At 39.6% G+C, this 18,902-nt stretch overlaps 1 protein-coding gene across 9 annotated transcripts in view; it reads right to left on the bottom strand.

Annotated features, from left to right (window-relative positions):
• WDFY4 (WDFY family member 4) overlaps positions 1–18,902 on the bottom strand; it is a 285,914-nt gene that overhangs the window by 208,401 nt on the left and 58,611 nt on the right. For all 9 annotated transcript variants that reach the window (XR_013368304.1, XR_013368303.1, XR_013368305.1 and 6 more), the window contains one exon: positions 10,972–11,065. Coding sequence is in view for 6 of the 9 variants with exons in the window: in XM_077878621.1 (XP_077734747.1) it covers positions 10,972–11,065 (94 nt within the window). In the remaining 3 variants the exon portion in view is untranslated. The remainder of the gene's footprint in view (positions 1–10,971; positions 11,066–18,902) is intronic.

Raw genomic sequence — 18,902 nt, forward strand, 5'->3', positions numbered from 1 at the left:
AATAAAATGTGCTGGTTTTTTCAATGTTGGTTCCAGTAAAATGGGGTTTTAGTGAAAATATGAGCAGTAGCAGGAAACCAGTCTGGTTTCTCCCCCTACAAATGGATTGATTTTCCTAACGCATATTACTTCCAGCGCAGGCTAGGGGATGGTGGTTCAATTAGGACTCCATGGTGAGCACGTGGGGTCATCAGGCTGGCCGGCAGGCTGGACCCACAAGGCAAATTAGCACAGAGCGACTTGCGGGGCAGCCGTCAGGAATTTTTTTTTACTTTCTCCACTTAACAGTCTAACCTTCAAGTCTATCTTTGTCCAGCTGTAGATGTAGATGTTTGTTGTTCTTTAGCGCGTGTTCTCTCTCTCTCTCTCTCTCTCTCTCTCGCTCCCTCCCTCTCCCTCAATTTCTTTTCTAGTCCAGATTAATATAGTCCCAGAGTCCAGTGAGGGCTGGGTCCTGGTGGAGTGGGTCCCTCCAAGGAGGCATGGGCTTTGAACACATAAGTCTATGATGTGTCCTGACATAGATGTAAAAACCATCAGATGACCCTGTCTATTTCCCCCAGACACTTAGAAAGAACCAGGGAGTTCTACTGAGCTACTCAAATTTGGATTAGTTGCTTATTCCAATTTGGTTGAAATATTCTTTGATGATTTTGGAAAAGAGATGGTACAACTCAAACGATCTCAGCTCTTCAGAAATATCACAGCTAAATAGGGCCCACAGATGGGTTTCATTTGATAAGTTGTTATGATTATCTTTGCCTACTTATCGTTTAAAGATTTTGTTTATTTATTCATGAGAGACACAGAGAGAGGCAGAGACAAAGGCAGAGGGAGAAGCAGGCTCACTGCAGGGAGCCCGAAGTGGGATTCGATCTCAGGGCCCAGGGATCATGACCAGAGCTGAAGGCAGATGCTCAACCACTAAGCCACCCAGGATTACCCTATCTTTGCTTACTTAGAATTAGTTCTTTCTATATATGGTTGTAAACTTTCTCTTTTGCCACAGTCCCCATCAGCCTGATAGACTCATTTGTGGTGTCCACATGCCTTGTAGGTATAGGAGTTTGTGATCTTGGTTTCTATGTAAGAGGTCTGAGCCCCATCAAATCAGCAGAACCCATACCTGAAGGCATGGCTTCCTTGATGCCCTTGAATAGATTTGCAACTAAGATCGAGATGCATGTGAGTGCCCGCTCCAAACCTGCTTCCTTCACAAATTACATGCATATGATGGCTAATGCTACCTGGTAATGGAAGCCTAGGACCTTGTATTTATGAAGTATTTGCCTCTTTCCAACTTTACTTCATCCTCCCTTTTGGTCCACCCATGCTCCAGACCTAGTAACATTCTCTCCCTTTGCCAAATGTGTCACACCTTTTTTGACTGATTCCTGAAGCTGGGAATGTCCTTTCCAGCCCTATATCCCTTTGTTGAGCTCCTACCTATTATTCAAAGGACAATTCAAATGTTCTCTCATCTAAGAACTATTTTCTGATTTTCCCAAACACCACTGTCCATACTTGAATCATAAATACTACACTCTGACAGCTCTCTTGTTAGATAGATAAGTAGATAGATGATAGATAGATAAATAGATAGATAGATAGATAGATAGATAGATAGATCTCTTCCCACCATCCCCTGTCCCCACTACACTGTGAACTGCTGCCTGAGACAATGACTCTTTACCCTTGTTGCCCTAGCACCTCTCTCTGCCTCAAATGCAATAGCTGCCTCCTAAGAGCAAGCACAGGGGTAGAAGGGATTCTAGAACATAGGAGGCACACCTAACTCAGAGGGCTGTGGGCACTCAGAAAAGGTGATGTATCAACTAAATGTGGGAGGATAATGAAGAGAGAACCAGGCCAACAGGGAAAAATGGTCTTTCTGGGAGTTGGCACAGCACATGCAAAGATGAATTGGTGAAAGTGAGCATAGCCTTTCAAGGAAAGGGGATCATGGGTGGTTGTCAGCCCCCCCAGTACCCAATGCCCTCCTCTGCAATGAGTCTGTAGTCAGCCCTGAGAACACCACCGGGGAAGCTAGCCTGTAAATATCCATCTAGGAAGCTGCCTGCTCAACCGGGAACCTGTAATATCTGTGGAGAGTTTCCATCACCTTGGACACACACACCTTCACTGCATGAGACAGGTGAGCAGTGGAGCTGGGTGGAGAGTTGCATGAGGCCCAACACAACTCTCCAGCGGGAACCCTTCCCACATGTGGCCAGGGCTTCCTTGAGGTCTTCCTTCCCCCAGGAAAAGGAGGTATGAACTTACCCTGAGTGTCTCTGGTGCTATAGCCAAAGTATACTGTTGATACAACTTTCGTTAAGAGATATTTTTAAAGCAGATCTTTTGTTGTTGCTAACAGATAGATATCCACAACTGTCTGGAGAAGATTCCTGGAACAAGACTATAGAGTACACAGTCTCTTGTAGAGATGAGGGATCTACTCACAAGCAAACTGTGGCTCAGGCCCTGGCATATTGTGTCTGAGCTTCCAGGTAGATACTCACCCTTCTTTCTCCTTGCAGGCAGAGGACAACAAAATCTACCCACAGCTAGGTTCTCATGCTGCTTTGACATTAACTGATGAACGAACTTGGGCTAGTTACTTATTTTCTCAAGGCCTCAGTTCTTTGCTTTAAAATGGGGATAATGGGGGATCCCTGGGTGGCGCAGCAGTTTGGCGCCTGCCTTTGGCCCAGGGCGCGATCCTGGAGACCCGGGATCGAGTCCCGCGTCGGGCTCCCGGTGCATGGAGCCTGCTTCTCCCTCTGCCTGTGTCTCTGCCTCTCTCTCTCTCTCTCTCTCTCTGTGTGTGTGTGACTGTCATGATTTAAAAAAAAATGGGGATAATGAAAATATCAACCTCCCTGGTATGTTGTTTGTGGGAGTCCATAGGAAGTTTCTATGAAAGTGCTTTTTCTTACTGGATACAAGTTTTTTTCAGGATATTAGCCCTTCTTAGTTATGATGTTCTCTTCTCATAGCAATAAGATTCCTTCCAACTGAGTGTGTGGTTTGCATGGCCATTGTGCATCAGACAAGCTCAGTATAAGAGCAGGAGCACACACCTACCATGCTCGCGTGCCCCATGGCTAGCGATGGGAGCTACATCACTGCCCACTCACTGTTTGAAGGCTCTCTCTTCTAAGTACTTTCGTGTACTGGCTCATTTATTCTTCAAACACCATGAGCTAGATGCTATTATTACCTCATTTTATAGATGAGGGAACTGAGGCCCAGAGAGATTATGGCTTGCTGAGTTACACAGTGAGTGGAGGGACAGGAATTCAAACCAGAAGGTCAGCTGCATTTTATCACTGAGATCGCTGCCTCCCAGGACTCCAAGTGCTGAAGCTTGCAAAGCACTGGCCAGCCTGGGTTTTTAAGGTAAAGCTAATTGAAACTGGCAACTCTATGGGTTGAGCAGTGGATACCTAACCCATCCTGTCCTAGGTCAGTATCTCAAAACATAGGAAAAACTAAGTGTTCATGACTTTGGCTCACACTGGGATCATCTGAATTTAGTAACTGGTACACAGTATTTGCCATGCACAAGACCTAAATGGGTTTGACCATTTCTGTAATCTTGAGAGGCCAGGTGGGAGTCTCATATATGTAACTCCGCAATGCAGACTAGCTCACTACCTCCACAGCTGCCCATCTAGTCGGGCAAGTTAATCCTTATATTGAGCCCAAATCATTGCTGTTTAACTAACTGGCCTTTGTGTGTACTCTTCTACCACCAGTCAACTAACAAGTATTTGCCCAGCTCTTATTTCCCCAATATCATTTCTCTCTAAGCTACTTACCCTGAGGTCTGTTCACTATTCTTTCCAGGACTAAGGAGGATTTTTCAGATCCCTCACCATCCTGGCTTCTCACCTCTGGACAAACACAGATGTGGCATGCTAGAGGGTCATGGAACTACCACCTCCCTTTAGCTGGACACTATACTTCTATAAATATAGTAGGAAGTAGAATTACCCATAGCAGTGTCCTCACGCAACTTCAGACAATTACTGACCATGCACTAAACCCCCTAGGACTCTTTCACATATTCTATTCTGTCTTCCCCACCCTGTGTATACGTGCATTAAGACATGAGCACAGGCCTGATTATCTCTGCTGAATTTTGACCCAACAAGATTCTGGTCCATTCTTCAGACTGCCAGGAATGCTTCACATCCCCATTTTGTCAGCCAGTGGGTAACTCCTCCTTCCAGCTTTATGCCATCTGCCATTTGAGTTCATTGAGGTAATGGATCAAATCCAAAACAGGAAAAAGAGAGGACATAGTCCTTTGATTCCAAGTAGACTGTAACATGTAGCTCAACATCAATTCTGTTATTAATTTAATAATAGTAAAACACCAGTCAGAAATATACCTAAAATGTATCATCTTCCACTAATTGTTTCCAAATTTCTATACAGTATGACCTAGAGTCCTAGGAATACAGACTGCCAAAGCTAGAAGAGGAGGGGGGAGTGTGTATAATGGAGCCAGTGTCTGATGAGCAGACACTGTGTGCCAAATACTGTGCTGTCCTTTTCAATTATACTCTCCACTATTTTTCCCAATGGGAAAAATATTATAAGGGGATACTGAGACTGGATGATATATCAATTTCCTAAGGTCACATAGCTAATGAGCATCAGAAACTGGTACTCAACCCAGGTCTTACTCCAAATCCCATGATTTTAACACAGTGTCATGCACTCATTATAAAGAAGGGAACTGATCTCCTAAGGGTTCTAAATTGATGATGTATAAAAGTGTTTTACTTGGTGGGCATAGTTTGGCTTCCCTTCTATTTTACTGCCCCTTATTTAAGTGAAAGTGCCTTTGGACAGGGCAAGTACTCTTCCCTATAGGACAGGCCTCGCCACTCTCTATTATTTCCACCAACACATTTCCTTTATATTCTTGGCCCCAAGACATTGAGCTTGCAACCTCTCTGATCTAGGCCAAATCTGAGTAGCTGAAACTGAGGTGTGGAGACCAGAAGTTAGCCTACATCAGCCACAGAATGATAGGAAAAGGGACTAGAAGCAAGTTCACCTGATAACTGAGCCAGAGGTCTTCCCATCCAACTTTAACTTCTACTCCATCATTCTACATCCATTGTGTTTTGTTTTTGATCATCTTAGTCATCATGTAAGATTATGTTTATTTGGTCTATTTAAGAGGTTACCCTAAAAAGTAAACTGGATTTTGACCAGGATTGAGATTTTCCCACTTAGGAACAATAGAAATGGGGGTGGGGAGGGGGTTTCAGTATGAAAGAGCCTAGGATACTTAAAATTAAACCTTTTAAAATTCAACATTTAAGTATTCCAAATATTTGGAATTTCTAATGTGTCATAATTTAACAAAATGAGACTCCTACTTAACCTATTTCCTTGTTGGGGGAATGGCTCTTTCAAATAGCCTGCCCTTATACAATGCTACCCAGGGCTATTAATGCTGTCAATATTTTAATTATTTGAAACCCATATGATTAGTTCAATGTGTTTGAAATGCAGGCTAATTCCAGAAAATGGCACGCTTTTCCAAATTAAGGCATGAATGAGCTGATAAACAAACATAGCCCTGAGCCTGATCTTTTCTCTGTTCCATCAGACCATGCAGAACAGTTCTGTGGTAGTACAATCTGGAACACACCCAACAGTGACTCACAGTGCCAACTGACTGTAGACCATGGTCTCTCTAGTGCCCAGGTCTGATCATGTCGTTGCTTTCCAGTAGCTTCCCATGACTACCATGTCCATACAGGAAAAGCCACTTGGCACAGAAGTAGGAGGTCCAGGAGCCTGGCATCACCGACATCTACCACCTAGCAACTGTGTTAACTCTGTAGCTCAACTTCTACAAGTTTCAAGTCTTCATCATCGAAGTGGGAATACTGATACCCACCTTGCAAGGTTATTATAAGGATTAAATGATAAAATGCTTGTAGAGCTTCTGGTAACTAATAGCAGTGGTTCCACCATTTAGCAAGTGTTTCCCATGCTGCAGTGTACTTTCTGCTCTCTGTGCTGAGCACTCACTGCATTGCTTCATTGAATCCTAACAATAATGCCACAAGGAAGATATTATTATCCCCCTACTACAGCAAGGAAGGTAAAGGATCACAGAGGTTAAATTATTTCCCATGGCTGCGTGCCTGTTGTGGCAGAGCTGAAATATGATGAAATTCTGCTGTCATCAGAGCCTGGCCTCTGCCTACATATAGCAGTGTTCACTAAAGATTATACTGCTCATGATGATGATGATGATGATGATGATGATGGATGGTATCTCAATAAAGTTCAATTCTCTTAGCATGGTATTCAAGGCCCTTCATTATGTGGCTTTGACCAGACTTTGCAGCCCCACACATTGCCTTTCTATCCACATGGTCTATCCTAGCCCAGCTAAACTACTCAAAATCCTCATGTGTGCCTCTTTCTGAGGATGAGCTTCTTGTCTTTCCTCCCTCCTCTACCTGATCTGGTATGGGCATGTCTTTTCTTTAAAGTCTGGCTCCAGGGTCCCCAACTCTCTAAGGGTTTCCCTCCCCTCTGTCACAAGGCTCTGTGGGCAAACTTTTGTTGCCATCAAATATGGTTTTACTGTCTTCTACACTCCTCTCTCTACTACTCTCAACTCAGACTGTGATTTCCTGTGAAATTTGCCTCTGAATCCCCAGTGGCATCTAGAAGGTGCTTGAGTAAAATTATTCACAGGTGCACATGTATCACATTGGTTGCTCCACTGCAGTGAGTTCTACCTTTGTTTGCTAAACTAGATCCAGCTTCCCACCCTCTGAGTTACAGTTGTCATGAGCACAAGCAAATACTCCTCTGCTACGAACTGAATAAAGACCACAATCTTAATGAAAGCAGAGTGATGCTGGGAACCAGCTAGCCCTCATAGGACTGGTCAAAATTCCTGCTAACAGTCACATCCCTACAGTAAGACGATCGTGGCTGCTAAGCATGCTAGAAAGGGAAAATGTCTTCTTCCCAATGAGTTGTTTCTTTTTGAGGCCAACTCAGCTCCCAGAGAACTGGGTTGGACTCTGTTTTTGCCTCATGCTTAGGACAGCAACATTCACAATTCAACTCCTACTGTCCAATTTTAATACTGGTGATGATACAGCTGGATCATCTTTCCAAGAGTAGCACATGGTGTAACATTTTGGAGAGGGAAAAAGACACTTTTTGGTTGTGAACAAAACAAATTTCACGTGGACATAATTAGAAATAGATCAGACAACCCATGTATGTAGTTATTTAAGTTGTCACTCCTGAAATGACATCTATACCTTGGAAAGTCATCAAGTTCCCATCTATGAGGAAGGAAGAGCATCCATCAGGCAGGAAGGTGGCTAAGAGTATAGTGCTGGGAACCTCAAGCCAACCTACAGGGAGATGAGGGGAACTCACATTCCATCTTCTTAGTAACACTGCCATCTACTGAAACTTCTTGCTCCAAAGAACGATCCTACAGTCCTTTTCATTCCAGCATTTTCCTGTGTGGTCTCATTTCTCATTTGATTTAGTATTCTATTGATTGTTATGAGGTTTCCCACCTTCCCTTTCAGAAATTAATTACTGTAATTATTCAACTTTTAATAGTTGCTGATTTGGCATCTGCAGGAAATATTTGACAAAATGCATCACTACGTTTCATTTGCATTTTGAGAGACAGTGAGGGAGAATTAGACTTTTCCTAAATTACTTATTGTGACCTGAATAGAGAAAAAGAATCTTACCAAATGGAATTCTCATTTGCATACTTAATGTGTCCGATTATTATCACAAAGGAGTCAAGTTCCACTACATACTCTAATGTGACAACTCACAGAGTTTGTCTGAAGCTCAGGTTCAGCTGCACAATTTACATGCACTAGCAGTGGAGAGAGAGGCCACACTCTGCTCTGTATCACTGCAGTGAAGTTTTGCACAACACAGTCATCACCAACTGTTTGGCTATTACACCCCTGGCTTGGTTGTTCTCATTCCAAGTACACTACATGGCTGGAAATACAGCTAAGGAAGTCAGGCATCCTTACAATAAGGCTATTGCACCTGGAAAAATGTACAATGCCAAGAATGCATGACCTTACTTACATTCTGCAAAAGCCGCAGAGGTGAGAGAACCATTTGTCAAGCACACCTTGATCTGGGGCCTGGGAATGAGTTCCAGGCCTCCCCTCACCAGCTCCATGACTGTAGGAAGTCACATAGCTTTCTTGAGCCACAAACACCTGCCTTGTGGGAGGATTCTAGTGTACTGGGATGAGCTATTATGAATATTGATGAAACAACATGCCTGGCATAATCCCGAAATGTGGATTAGTTTCCAAAATGCTCCAGGAAGGTCCTGCCTTGAATACCAAGGTAAAGAAAGTAAAGTCCCAGACTTGAGGTAACTAAATGACTAGAAGACATATAAAGAACTAGAGGACACTTTATCTAGAGGTCAAATATTTTTATATACCAGTTGATGCTTAAGGCAAGTAGGTGCTGGTCTTCAAAGATGACCCTCAACAATTCCCTCTGTTCTATATTCACAGGCAATACCCCTTACATCAGTAGGGGTGGCATATGGCCCTTCTCTCTGAGTCTAGGCTGAACTTGTGACTCACTTTGACCAACATACCAACGCTATGGAAGCAAAACCAGGTTGTTCAAGGCCTAAGCCTTTGGAAAGCCTGGCAGCTTCCACTTTTGTGTCTTTGGGATCCCTGAGCTTGACCTGTTGGAGAATTCACTTGGAGGGACACAGGTAGAGGCCAGATGGAGAGGGCTACATGGAAGAGAACCCAGGATCCTATTAACCGCTCAAACCAAGGCCACAGACATCTGCCCAGCTGAGGAGCCCCTGTCATTGGAGCCAGCCTTATGAGGTACCAGCTGTATGAGTAAAGAAGACATCTAAAATGGTCCAGCCCATGCAACACCGTGTGGTACAGAGATGAGCTGTCCCTGCTGTGCCTATCCAAATTTTTACCCACAGGAACCATGAGAAAAAATGATATAGTTTGTTAACTTGACACAGTAACAGGTAACTAAAGAAACAATCAAGCCCATTTTATTCCAGCCTCCTGCTTTTCTGTAAATGTTGAAAAATGTAAATGTATTCCATTTCACTATGAGATGTGTCTCTATTCATTGGCTTGATAATCACTTCATCGTCACTTTCCAGCAAAGGGACAGGAACCAGAAAAAAAAAAAAAAAAGATTCTAGTTACAATGGCACAAAGAGATGTGGAACCAGGTCAGTCTATTTCTTCAATCCTGTATGAAATACTACAGAATTTCCTCAGTGAAAACAGTTCCCTTCCCTATACATCAAGGACTTTGCTCCCCCACTTCACCTCTCTCACTGATTTTGGAGGGCTTGCAATATTTTACTAGGTCATTGTCATTTTCAGGCTGTGATTAATAACACCACTGGTCTTCATTTTTTCTTAGAACATATTACTTCCTTTTGAAAAATTGGAAAAAGCAAATCTGGACCTGCAACCCCTGCCCTCCTTTTCCAATAGAAACCACTGCTGTGCAAAGGAAAGACCAGGAGATCTGCCACCAGGTAGGACCACATTTAATACCAGGTCCACCAACTGGAAATTCTTCAAAGTCATTTAAATTATCTGAGTTTCTGTTTCCCCACTGGTTAAAATGGAGACAAGTAATACTCCCAAGAAAACTGCTATGAGGGACAAATTGTGAAAGGGTCTAGCACCAGGCCTGGTTGCTCAGTTCAATTCATTTCCTTTCATCTACACTCATCAGCATGTGCATTCTCCAGGTTTTCCTCAACAAGAATTGCCTTACTGTGTTACTCAATCCTTTCACCCTGCAATGGAGCCCTTTGTTCTACCAAGACAGGAACTTGAGGGTTGCCTTTGACTCTCCCACTTCCCACTCCCTGGACCTGTTCATCTTGGGGTCCTGTGATTCTGTCCCTCCTCTCTCTTCACATCTGCCCAGATACCACCCTATCTGAGCTACCATTGATGTGGTAATGAAGACATGGCTTCCTAACTGCCATTCCCATTTCCCATGTTCCCATGCAACAACCAAAGAGATATTTTTGGTACAAAAATCTTATAGAGTCATCTCCTACTCTCTTGAAAGGTTTCTTGCTGCCCTTGTGATAAAACTCCATACTTAAACAGGGCTCCAGCCTTCCTGTGCCTGCCCTATCTGGCACATTTCCCACTCTCCCCCTTTGCTCCTACCCCAGCCACTCCTTCTTGCCTGGTTAATTGCTACTCATCTTTCAGGGCTCTGCTTAAATGTCACCATCTAGGAGATGGCTGCCCTGACCTCCATCCCTTCCTCTAAATTAGATTTAATTAGGTCTTCCCCACTTCCATTCCCATTATACTTTCTCAGAATCCTGTTTTCCCCCTTTATTATCACTTGTCACAATTTGTAATTGTATATTCATCTGTGAGATTATTTATTTAGTCTGCCTGCCCAGGCACTATCCCTTGGTCCCCATGATGGATGCAGGATCCATGGACAATGTCCGTCTTGCTAGCCTGGCATGTCCTATGCAGAGCACTAAGCCAAGATCACAGCCAGCACCCACAGGATGGATGACTAGGTGGGGGGCAAAGGACTTCCAGCCCCACCGATGCCCAGTGCTGTCCTTAGCACCCAGGGTTTGCCTCGTGAAGGTTGAACTATTTTAGCTAGTTTTTGTTTGGGTGTTGTTTGCAAGAGGTCACTTCACTAGCAAAAATGACCTGTTTCAAATGGCCTGGGAAGGAAGGGTGGGCAAAACTCAATCATGGGTCACAGACATACTGACTCTCCCTTACAGAAGGTATTTCACAAGGGTGGCTCTGCTAATGCAGGGTACTGAAGGCAAAGGCAAAAAAGAAAAAGTCTGACCAGAAGGAGCTTAAATGATCAGTCATGTGAAAAAGACAAATATGTGAGTCCATCAATAAGTACCTGGGGGTGGTCTGCATGGTACAACCACGGCAGCAGTCTCACCATGATGCACAGGATTCCAGGATGCATGATCACAGCATCCCCTTCATCCACCCTGTAGAGAGAGGGGAAGCAAGATATCAGATTTGAGTTTTCTAGTATCTTCTGCTTTTCACAAACCTTTCTGAGTCTTTCTAAGACAAGTCATAATCCTCAGTCTACCAATTATTACCTATGTAACTTTGAACTAATTAATCTGAGCCTAATTTCCCCCAACTGCACGATGGAATTCACAATGCCATACTTCTTTCATAGAGACATAGAATAATACCTTTGTGCCCTGGGACACAGGGGCTGGCTCATAGTTGGTATTCAATGCAAGTTAGTTGCCTGGTCCTCTCCCCTTCCTCCAGACACATAGGAGTTGGAGAGGCTCTTATTTTATGTTAATCACATACTCACAAGGGCTTTTTGATCTCTTCAAGATGGTGTACACACACTCTACTCTGTCCTATCCACTGAATACAACTCGAAACTCATGCAGAACACATAAGCAGCTCTCTGATGACTCTGAAAAGTAAATTATAGCAGAGAAGGAAACCAAACCCAAAGCACCATGCAACTGGCGTTGAATTTTCTGGAGTGTCCCTCTCCAGAATTCCTTGGTATGAGCTCACAGGAAATCTGAAAACAAGTATGCACCATGTGCAGACAAAGACAGAGCACCAAGGAAAGGTCTCTGTTCCTGGTCTAACGAACAGGAAATGAGACTCCTAAATGTAACAGAGCATGGAGGAGAAGCTCTGAGATTTTCTTTGTTTGGTTCCTTTATTATTTCTAAACCAGCCTCTGGGCAACCTCACAGCAGTAGCAGCAGCCAGGCAGATGTCTGAATATCTGGGGGAAGACAATCATTCTCTCTAACCAGAAGAACTATGGTTCCAAGAGTGTAGGGGAAACCTCCATTGCTTTTGTTTCCCTTTTTCCTTTCCCTGCTTGGCACCAGAAACAGATGCAGTGGCAGGAAGTACATGTCAAAGCAGGGAAACTAAAGCCTCAGCTTCCTAGACAGAGAAGGAGGGAGCCTCTGGAAGCCATGAAGTGTTGGGAAGATGATGAAGAGAGGAGGCTGAAGAAAGTCAGACCATGTATCAATCTCTGGGCTCAGTTCTGAGCTGCATGTGTGAATCTGATCTTAAACCACATTTCAAAGGCTTTAAGAAATGATCTTAAAAAAAAAAAAAAGAAATGATCTTAAAGGTAAAGCATCCCCCAAGACTGGCTACTTCATGGGGAAAATATAGAATATACCAAATATCACTGCCAAGTCTGTGAAACCAAACTAATACCGGAAACACGACTCACAGAAGGTGGGTAAGAACTTGCAGGTTGAACCTAACCTGGTCGATTGCCTGCTAAAACAAAATAATCAACACTCTCCAGAAGATGTCAACAAGAGCTAAAGTTCATAACATTCAAAATGGCCAGGACACTATCTGATATTACTTAGCATAGAACATATCAAGGAAATCTCAATATCTCACACAGAAAAAGATAGTCAACAGATGCCAAGCCTGAGATGACTCAGATATTGGAAGTATCAGACAAAAACTTTATTTTTTTCAATCAGACAAAAGCTTTAAATAAGCTCTTATTAACCACACTCCAAGAAGAGTGAACACTATTGAAATGAATGAAAAACTAGAAAATCTCAGTAAAAAAAGTGGAAGCAATGAAAAAGAACCAAATGGAAATTTAAGAACTGAAAACACAATAATAAATTTTAAAATCTTACTAAATGAGAACCATAAAAGAATGAGATGAGAGAGAATTCATGAATTTAAGGATAGATCAATAGAAATTGCTCAATCTAAACAACAACAACAACAAAATTAACGTAAGAAATCCTCAAAGTCATGTACTAAAAGATCTAACATCCCAATGTAGAAGTTCCAGAAGAAAAGGAGAAAGAGTATAGTGTAAAAATAAATGTCCAGGAAGGTTTTAGCCATTATTTCTTTAAATTTGGTGACTACATAACCTTAAAGATTCATGAAGCTTAGCAAAACCCACACAAAATCAACAAAGTAATATGAACCCGGGCACATCATAGTCAAACTACTGAACTCTAAAGACAATGAAAAAAATCTTGAAAGCAGCCAGAGAAAAACAACATGTTACATACAGGAGAAAAACAATTTGAATGACTATGGATTTTCTTATGAGAAATCAGAAGGTATAGGAACAGTCATTTTGAAGTGTTGAAAAGAAATGCACACAATTCCATGTCCAGCAAAAATATTTTTTCAGAAATAAGGACAAAATAAATATATTCCCAGATGAAGGAAAACAAAGAGAATTTCTTATCATATAATTTTCTCTAAAAATAATACTGAAAGGAGTTTTTCTGCTGGGAGGGAAACAATAGCAGAAAGAAACCTGGTATTTCAGGAATGAAAAAAAAATAAGAGAAATGGTACATAATTGGACAAACATAATGGAAAATTATTTTTTCTTAAGTTCTTAAAATATGTATGACAATTGAAAACAAAATATAACTGGGTGATGGGCACTGAGGGGGGCACTTGAAGGGATGATCACTGGGTGTTATGCTATATGTTGGCAAATTGAACTCCAATAAAAAATAATAATAATAAAAAAAGAAAACAAAATGTTATTAGATGTAATATGCATGATAATTACAACAAATGTAGCAGAGATTAAAGGGATCTGCAAAGAATCAAACTTTCTGTATTCCATTTGAGGCAGCAAAATATTAATTCTAAGTAGAAATATTAATTCTAAGTAGAATTCTAGGTATGTATACTGTAATCCTTAGAACAAGCACTAAAGAAATTAGTCAAAAAGAAATAGTAAAAAATTTGGTAGATAAATTCAAACTGAACACTAAAATATATTCAAATAATCCACAAAAAAGTAGAGAAAGAGAAACGGAATAAAAAAGGGGGAACAAAAAGAAAACAAATAATGAAATTATATACCTAAGCCCCAAACACATAAAAAATTACATTAAGTAAAACTGCCTACATATACCAATTAATAGACACATATTGACAGAATGGACAAAAATAAAAACCTAAATATAATATTATAGCTAAGTTAAAAGTATAAAGATAGAATTTAAGCCATGCTAACACTAATCAAAAGAAAGCTGATATGGCTCTACTAATCTTAAAGAAAGCAGACTTCAGAGCAAGGAAAATACCAGGAATGAAAAAAAAAAAAAAAGTTATGTTGCAAAATCATTAAAGGAGGCACAGCATCCAAAATGTGTAGGCGCTTCACAAGAGAGCACCAAAATTCATAAAGAAAAACTAGTAGAAGTAAAATGAAAAATGGACAAACCCATAATTATAGCTGGAGAATTCAACACTCTTCTCTCAGTAATTGATAGGAAAATAGAAAGAAAATAATCAAAGGTATAGAACTGAACAACACCATCAACCAGCTGATGTGATTGAACATTCTATTCAACAACTTTAGAATACACACTTTTCACATTCTTTGGAAACATTGTCAAAAATAGTCTGTCTAGGTCATAAAATAAACCTTAAAACATAGCAAATAAGTAAAATCACACAAAGTATGTTCTCTGATCATAACAGAATTAAATGAAAAATGAATAATAGAAAGATAACTGAAAAATCTCTATGTATATGGGAATTAAACATCATATTTCTTATTAATTGTGGTAAAATACAAATAACATAAAAGTTACTATTTTAATCATTTTCTAGATCAGTAGTATTCAGTACATTCATATTGTAAATAACGCATTTCTAAATAGTCTGTGGGTCAAAGAGAAAGTTTAAAGAAAAATTTTAAGGTATTTTGAACTCAAATAAAAGGGACATATATCAGAAAAATTTGTGATGCTCCTAAAGCAGGACATAGAGGAAAATGTGTAGGATTAAATGCTTACATTTCAAAAGAAGAAAGCTCTCCAATTAAAAATGTAAGCTTTCACCGTAAGACACTATTTTATACACTTGATCTTAGCCAAAAGGCTGAGAAGAGATGGAACTATTTAAAAATAAACAAATAAATAAGGCCAAAATAAGCAGCAGGAAAAAATAATAAAGATTAAAAAAAATGGTGAAATTAAAAACTGAAAAACAACAGAGAAAATAAAGTAAAAATGTAGTTCCTTGAAAATACTTTAAAAATTTAAAAACCACTAGCTACACTAACAAAAAAAGGGAAAGACACAAATTATCAATATCAATAATGAAAGAGAGAATATCCTTACACACCCCACAAACATTAAAGAAATAATAAGAAAATGCTACAAATAACTCTGTGCACACAAATTTGACAACTTAAATGAAATGGACCAATTCATTTGAAGCCACAAATTACCAAAAGTCAAGCAAGAAGAAATAAGTAATCAGAGTAGTTTATGGCTATTTAAAAAACTAATTATGCCATTAAAAGCCTTCCCACAAAGAAACTCTAGGCCCTGACTTTTACATTGGTGAATTCTTTTTTTTTTTTAAATTAATTAATTAATTTATTTATTTATGATAGTCACAGAGAGAGAGAGAGAGGCAGAGACACAGGCAGAGGGAGAAGCAGGCTCCATGCACCGGGAGCCCGACATGGGATTCGATCCCGGGTCTCCAGGATCGCGCCCTGGGCCAAAGACAGGCGTTAAACCGCTGCGCCACCCAGGGATCCCTACATTGGTGAATTCTACATTTAAAAGATAAATAACACCAATTCTATACAACTTCTTTCAAAAACATTAAAAAGAACACTTCACAATGTATTTCATGAGGCCAAAATTGTCCTAGTACCAAACGAAGACAAAGCCGCTACAGAAAACTACCTGCCAACATCTCTTCCAAATGTAGGCACAAAAATCCTAAAGAACTATTTAAAATCAAACTTAACTATATATAAAATAAATAAGGCACTATGACCAATTGGACTTCTCCTATAAATGCAAGGCTATTTCACTATCAAAAATCAGTCATTGGGGGATCCCTGGGTGGCAGAGCGGTTTAGCGCCTGCCTTTGGCCGGGGGCGCGATCCTGGAGACCCGGGATCGAATCCCACGTCGGGCTCCCAGTGCATGGAGCCTGTTTCTCCCTCTGCCTGTGTGTCTGCCTCTCTCTCTCTCTCTCTCTCTCTCTGTGTGTGACTATCATAAATAAATAAAAATTTTTAAAAAATCAGTCATTGTGACAAATACCATATGATTTCACTCCTATGTGGAATTTAAGAAACAAAACAGATGAATATGGGGGAAGGGAAGGAAAATAAAATAAGATGAAAACAGAGACACAAACCATAAGGGACACTTAACCATAGGAAACAAACTGAGAGTTGCTGGAAGGGGGAGAGTTGGGGGGATGGGGTAACTGGGTGATGTGCATTGAGGGCATGTGATGTAATGAGCACTGGAAGTTATATGCAACTGATGATCAATAAATTCTACCTCTGAAACTAACAATACACTATATGTTAACTAACTTGAATCTAAATAAAAAAAGAAGAAATTCATCAATGTAATCCAACATACTAATAAACTAAAAAAAAACATTATCGATCATACATAGTAAAAAACATTTGAAAAATTCAACATTTGTTCTTGATAAAAATTATCAGTAAACTAGAAATAGAAGGAATCATCCATAACCTGATAATAGGAACCTAAAAAAAAAAAAAAAAAGGAAAGAAACCCCATAGCTGATGTAATATTTGATGGCAAAAGACTGAAGACTTTCTCCCCACAACTAAGAACAGAGCAAGAATGTCTACTCTTACCTCTCCTATTCAGTACCACGTTGGAACAACAGATTGGAAAGGAAAACTAAAACCTCACTATTCGAAGACAACATGAGGTCTACATTGAAAATTCCAAACAATCCATTAAAAAAAAATTCCTAGAACTAATAAGTGAATTTAGCAAGGTCTCAGGATGTACAATTACATGTAAAAATTAATCATATCTTTATATACTAGAAGTAAAAAATTGGAAAACAACTTTTAAAATGCCATTTAAAATAATGCTTGAAAAACAAGCACTTAGGTATATTTTTTTAAATGTGCAAGTTCTGTACACTAATGACCACAAAATTTGATTTTTTTTAAAAAAGGAAAGACTTAATATAAAAGAAAAAATATATGATATTTGTAGGTTAGAAGATCTAATAGTCTCAATTCTCCCAAATTCACCTATAGATTTAATGCAATTCCAATCAAGATCCCAGCAGTTTTTGTAGATGTAGGCAAGCTCATTGTTATATTTAATATATATATATATATATATATATATATATATATATATATATATACTAGACCAACCAGAGACAAAGGAATTAAAATAATCAAAGCAATTTTGAAAAGGGAGAATACATTTGGAGGACTCATATTAGCTCGTCTTATGATTTACTACAAAGCTACAGGATCATACAGAATTAGTGAAGGGCTAGACACACAGATCAATGGAACAGAATAGAGTCCAGAAAAAGACCTACACAAACATAGCCAATTGATTTTTCACAAAGGTAAAAGATAATTCAATGGAAAAGGATTATGTCAAAAGACAAATGGCATAGGAGGAATTAGATATCCAAATGCAAAAATAAATAAATAAATCTTGACTTAAACTTCACACCCCACAGTAAAAGAAATTCAAAATGAATCACAGACCTATAAAACTTTTTAAAGAAAACACAGAAGAAAATCTTTGTAACCCTGAGCTAGGCTAGGCAAAGTCCTTAGACATGATACCAGAAGCCCAATAAAAGAAAACATTAATAAATTGTACTGCATCAAAATTAAAGATTTTCATTCTGTGAAAATCACTTTAAAGGTGAAAAGACAAGCTACAGATGGAAAAAAATCCCTGTATCCAGACAGTGGAGTACTACTCAGCTCAGCAATAAAATGCATGAACAGCTCATACAACAAATTGGTTAGCTCTCAAAGGCCTATGCTGAATGGAAAAAACTAGCCTCAAAAGATTACATATTGTATACCTGAATTTATGTGTTATTCTGGAAAAGACAAAACTATAAACGTACATCTGTGGTTGCCAAAGCTTAGGGGTAAAGAAAGGATTTCACTATCAAGGGGCAACATTCAGGAACTACGAAGTGATGGGACTATTCTGTATCTTGATTGTGGTGGTGGTCACATGGCTCTAAATTAAATGAATGACAACGCATAGAACCTTACAGCAAAAAGAAGGGGGGGGGGACTTTTACTGCATATAAATTCAAAAATTAATAATAAAAATAAAAACAAACACACAAAAATCCCACAAATCTAATCCCAAGTTACAAACACCTGATTTTCAAACATCATGCCCATAGTGCTATTCCTACAACCCATGGTCAGATTGTGCTTAGCATCACCAGCCTTAAAAGGATGGCTAAGATGCCAGGAGTAAAAGCATTGATGTTGATTTATTCAACTTAACTGAACAAATATTTACTGACCTATTTACCAGGCATTTTTGATACATCTACAATTTAAATGAACTGAAACCCATATCTAGGATGTGAGAGGAGTATAGACAATAAAGACAAACATAATAAATATGTACATTACTTGTATATAATACATACTACATTATTATAATATAGTATAATATATCAATATAATATTACCCTGAATAAGTAAATTATATATTATGTAAGTGCCATTGCAAGAAAAAATTAAAGCAGAGAAAGAATAAAGAATGCTAGGGTGGAGGAGGAAAGAATTTGCAATTTTAATTTGGATGGCAGTTGACCTCCTTGATAAGGTGACATTTGGGTAGACTTAAAAGAGGGAGGTAGATGTCCAAGGGAAAAGCATTTCAAGCAAAGGGAACAGTCAGTGCAAAAGGCCCTATGGTGGGAGTATGTCCAGCATATTCAGGGAACAGTAAGGAAGCCTATATTACTGCCTAGATACTGAAGCTACACAAAGAGGGAAA

The sequence above is a fragment of the Canis aureus genome, chromosome 29, assembly GCF_053574225.1.
Source record: "Canis aureus isolate CA01 chromosome 29, VMU_Caureus_v.1.0, whole genome shotgun sequence".
Lineage (NCBI taxonomy): Eukaryota > Metazoa > Chordata > Mammalia > Carnivora > Canidae > Canis > Canis aureus.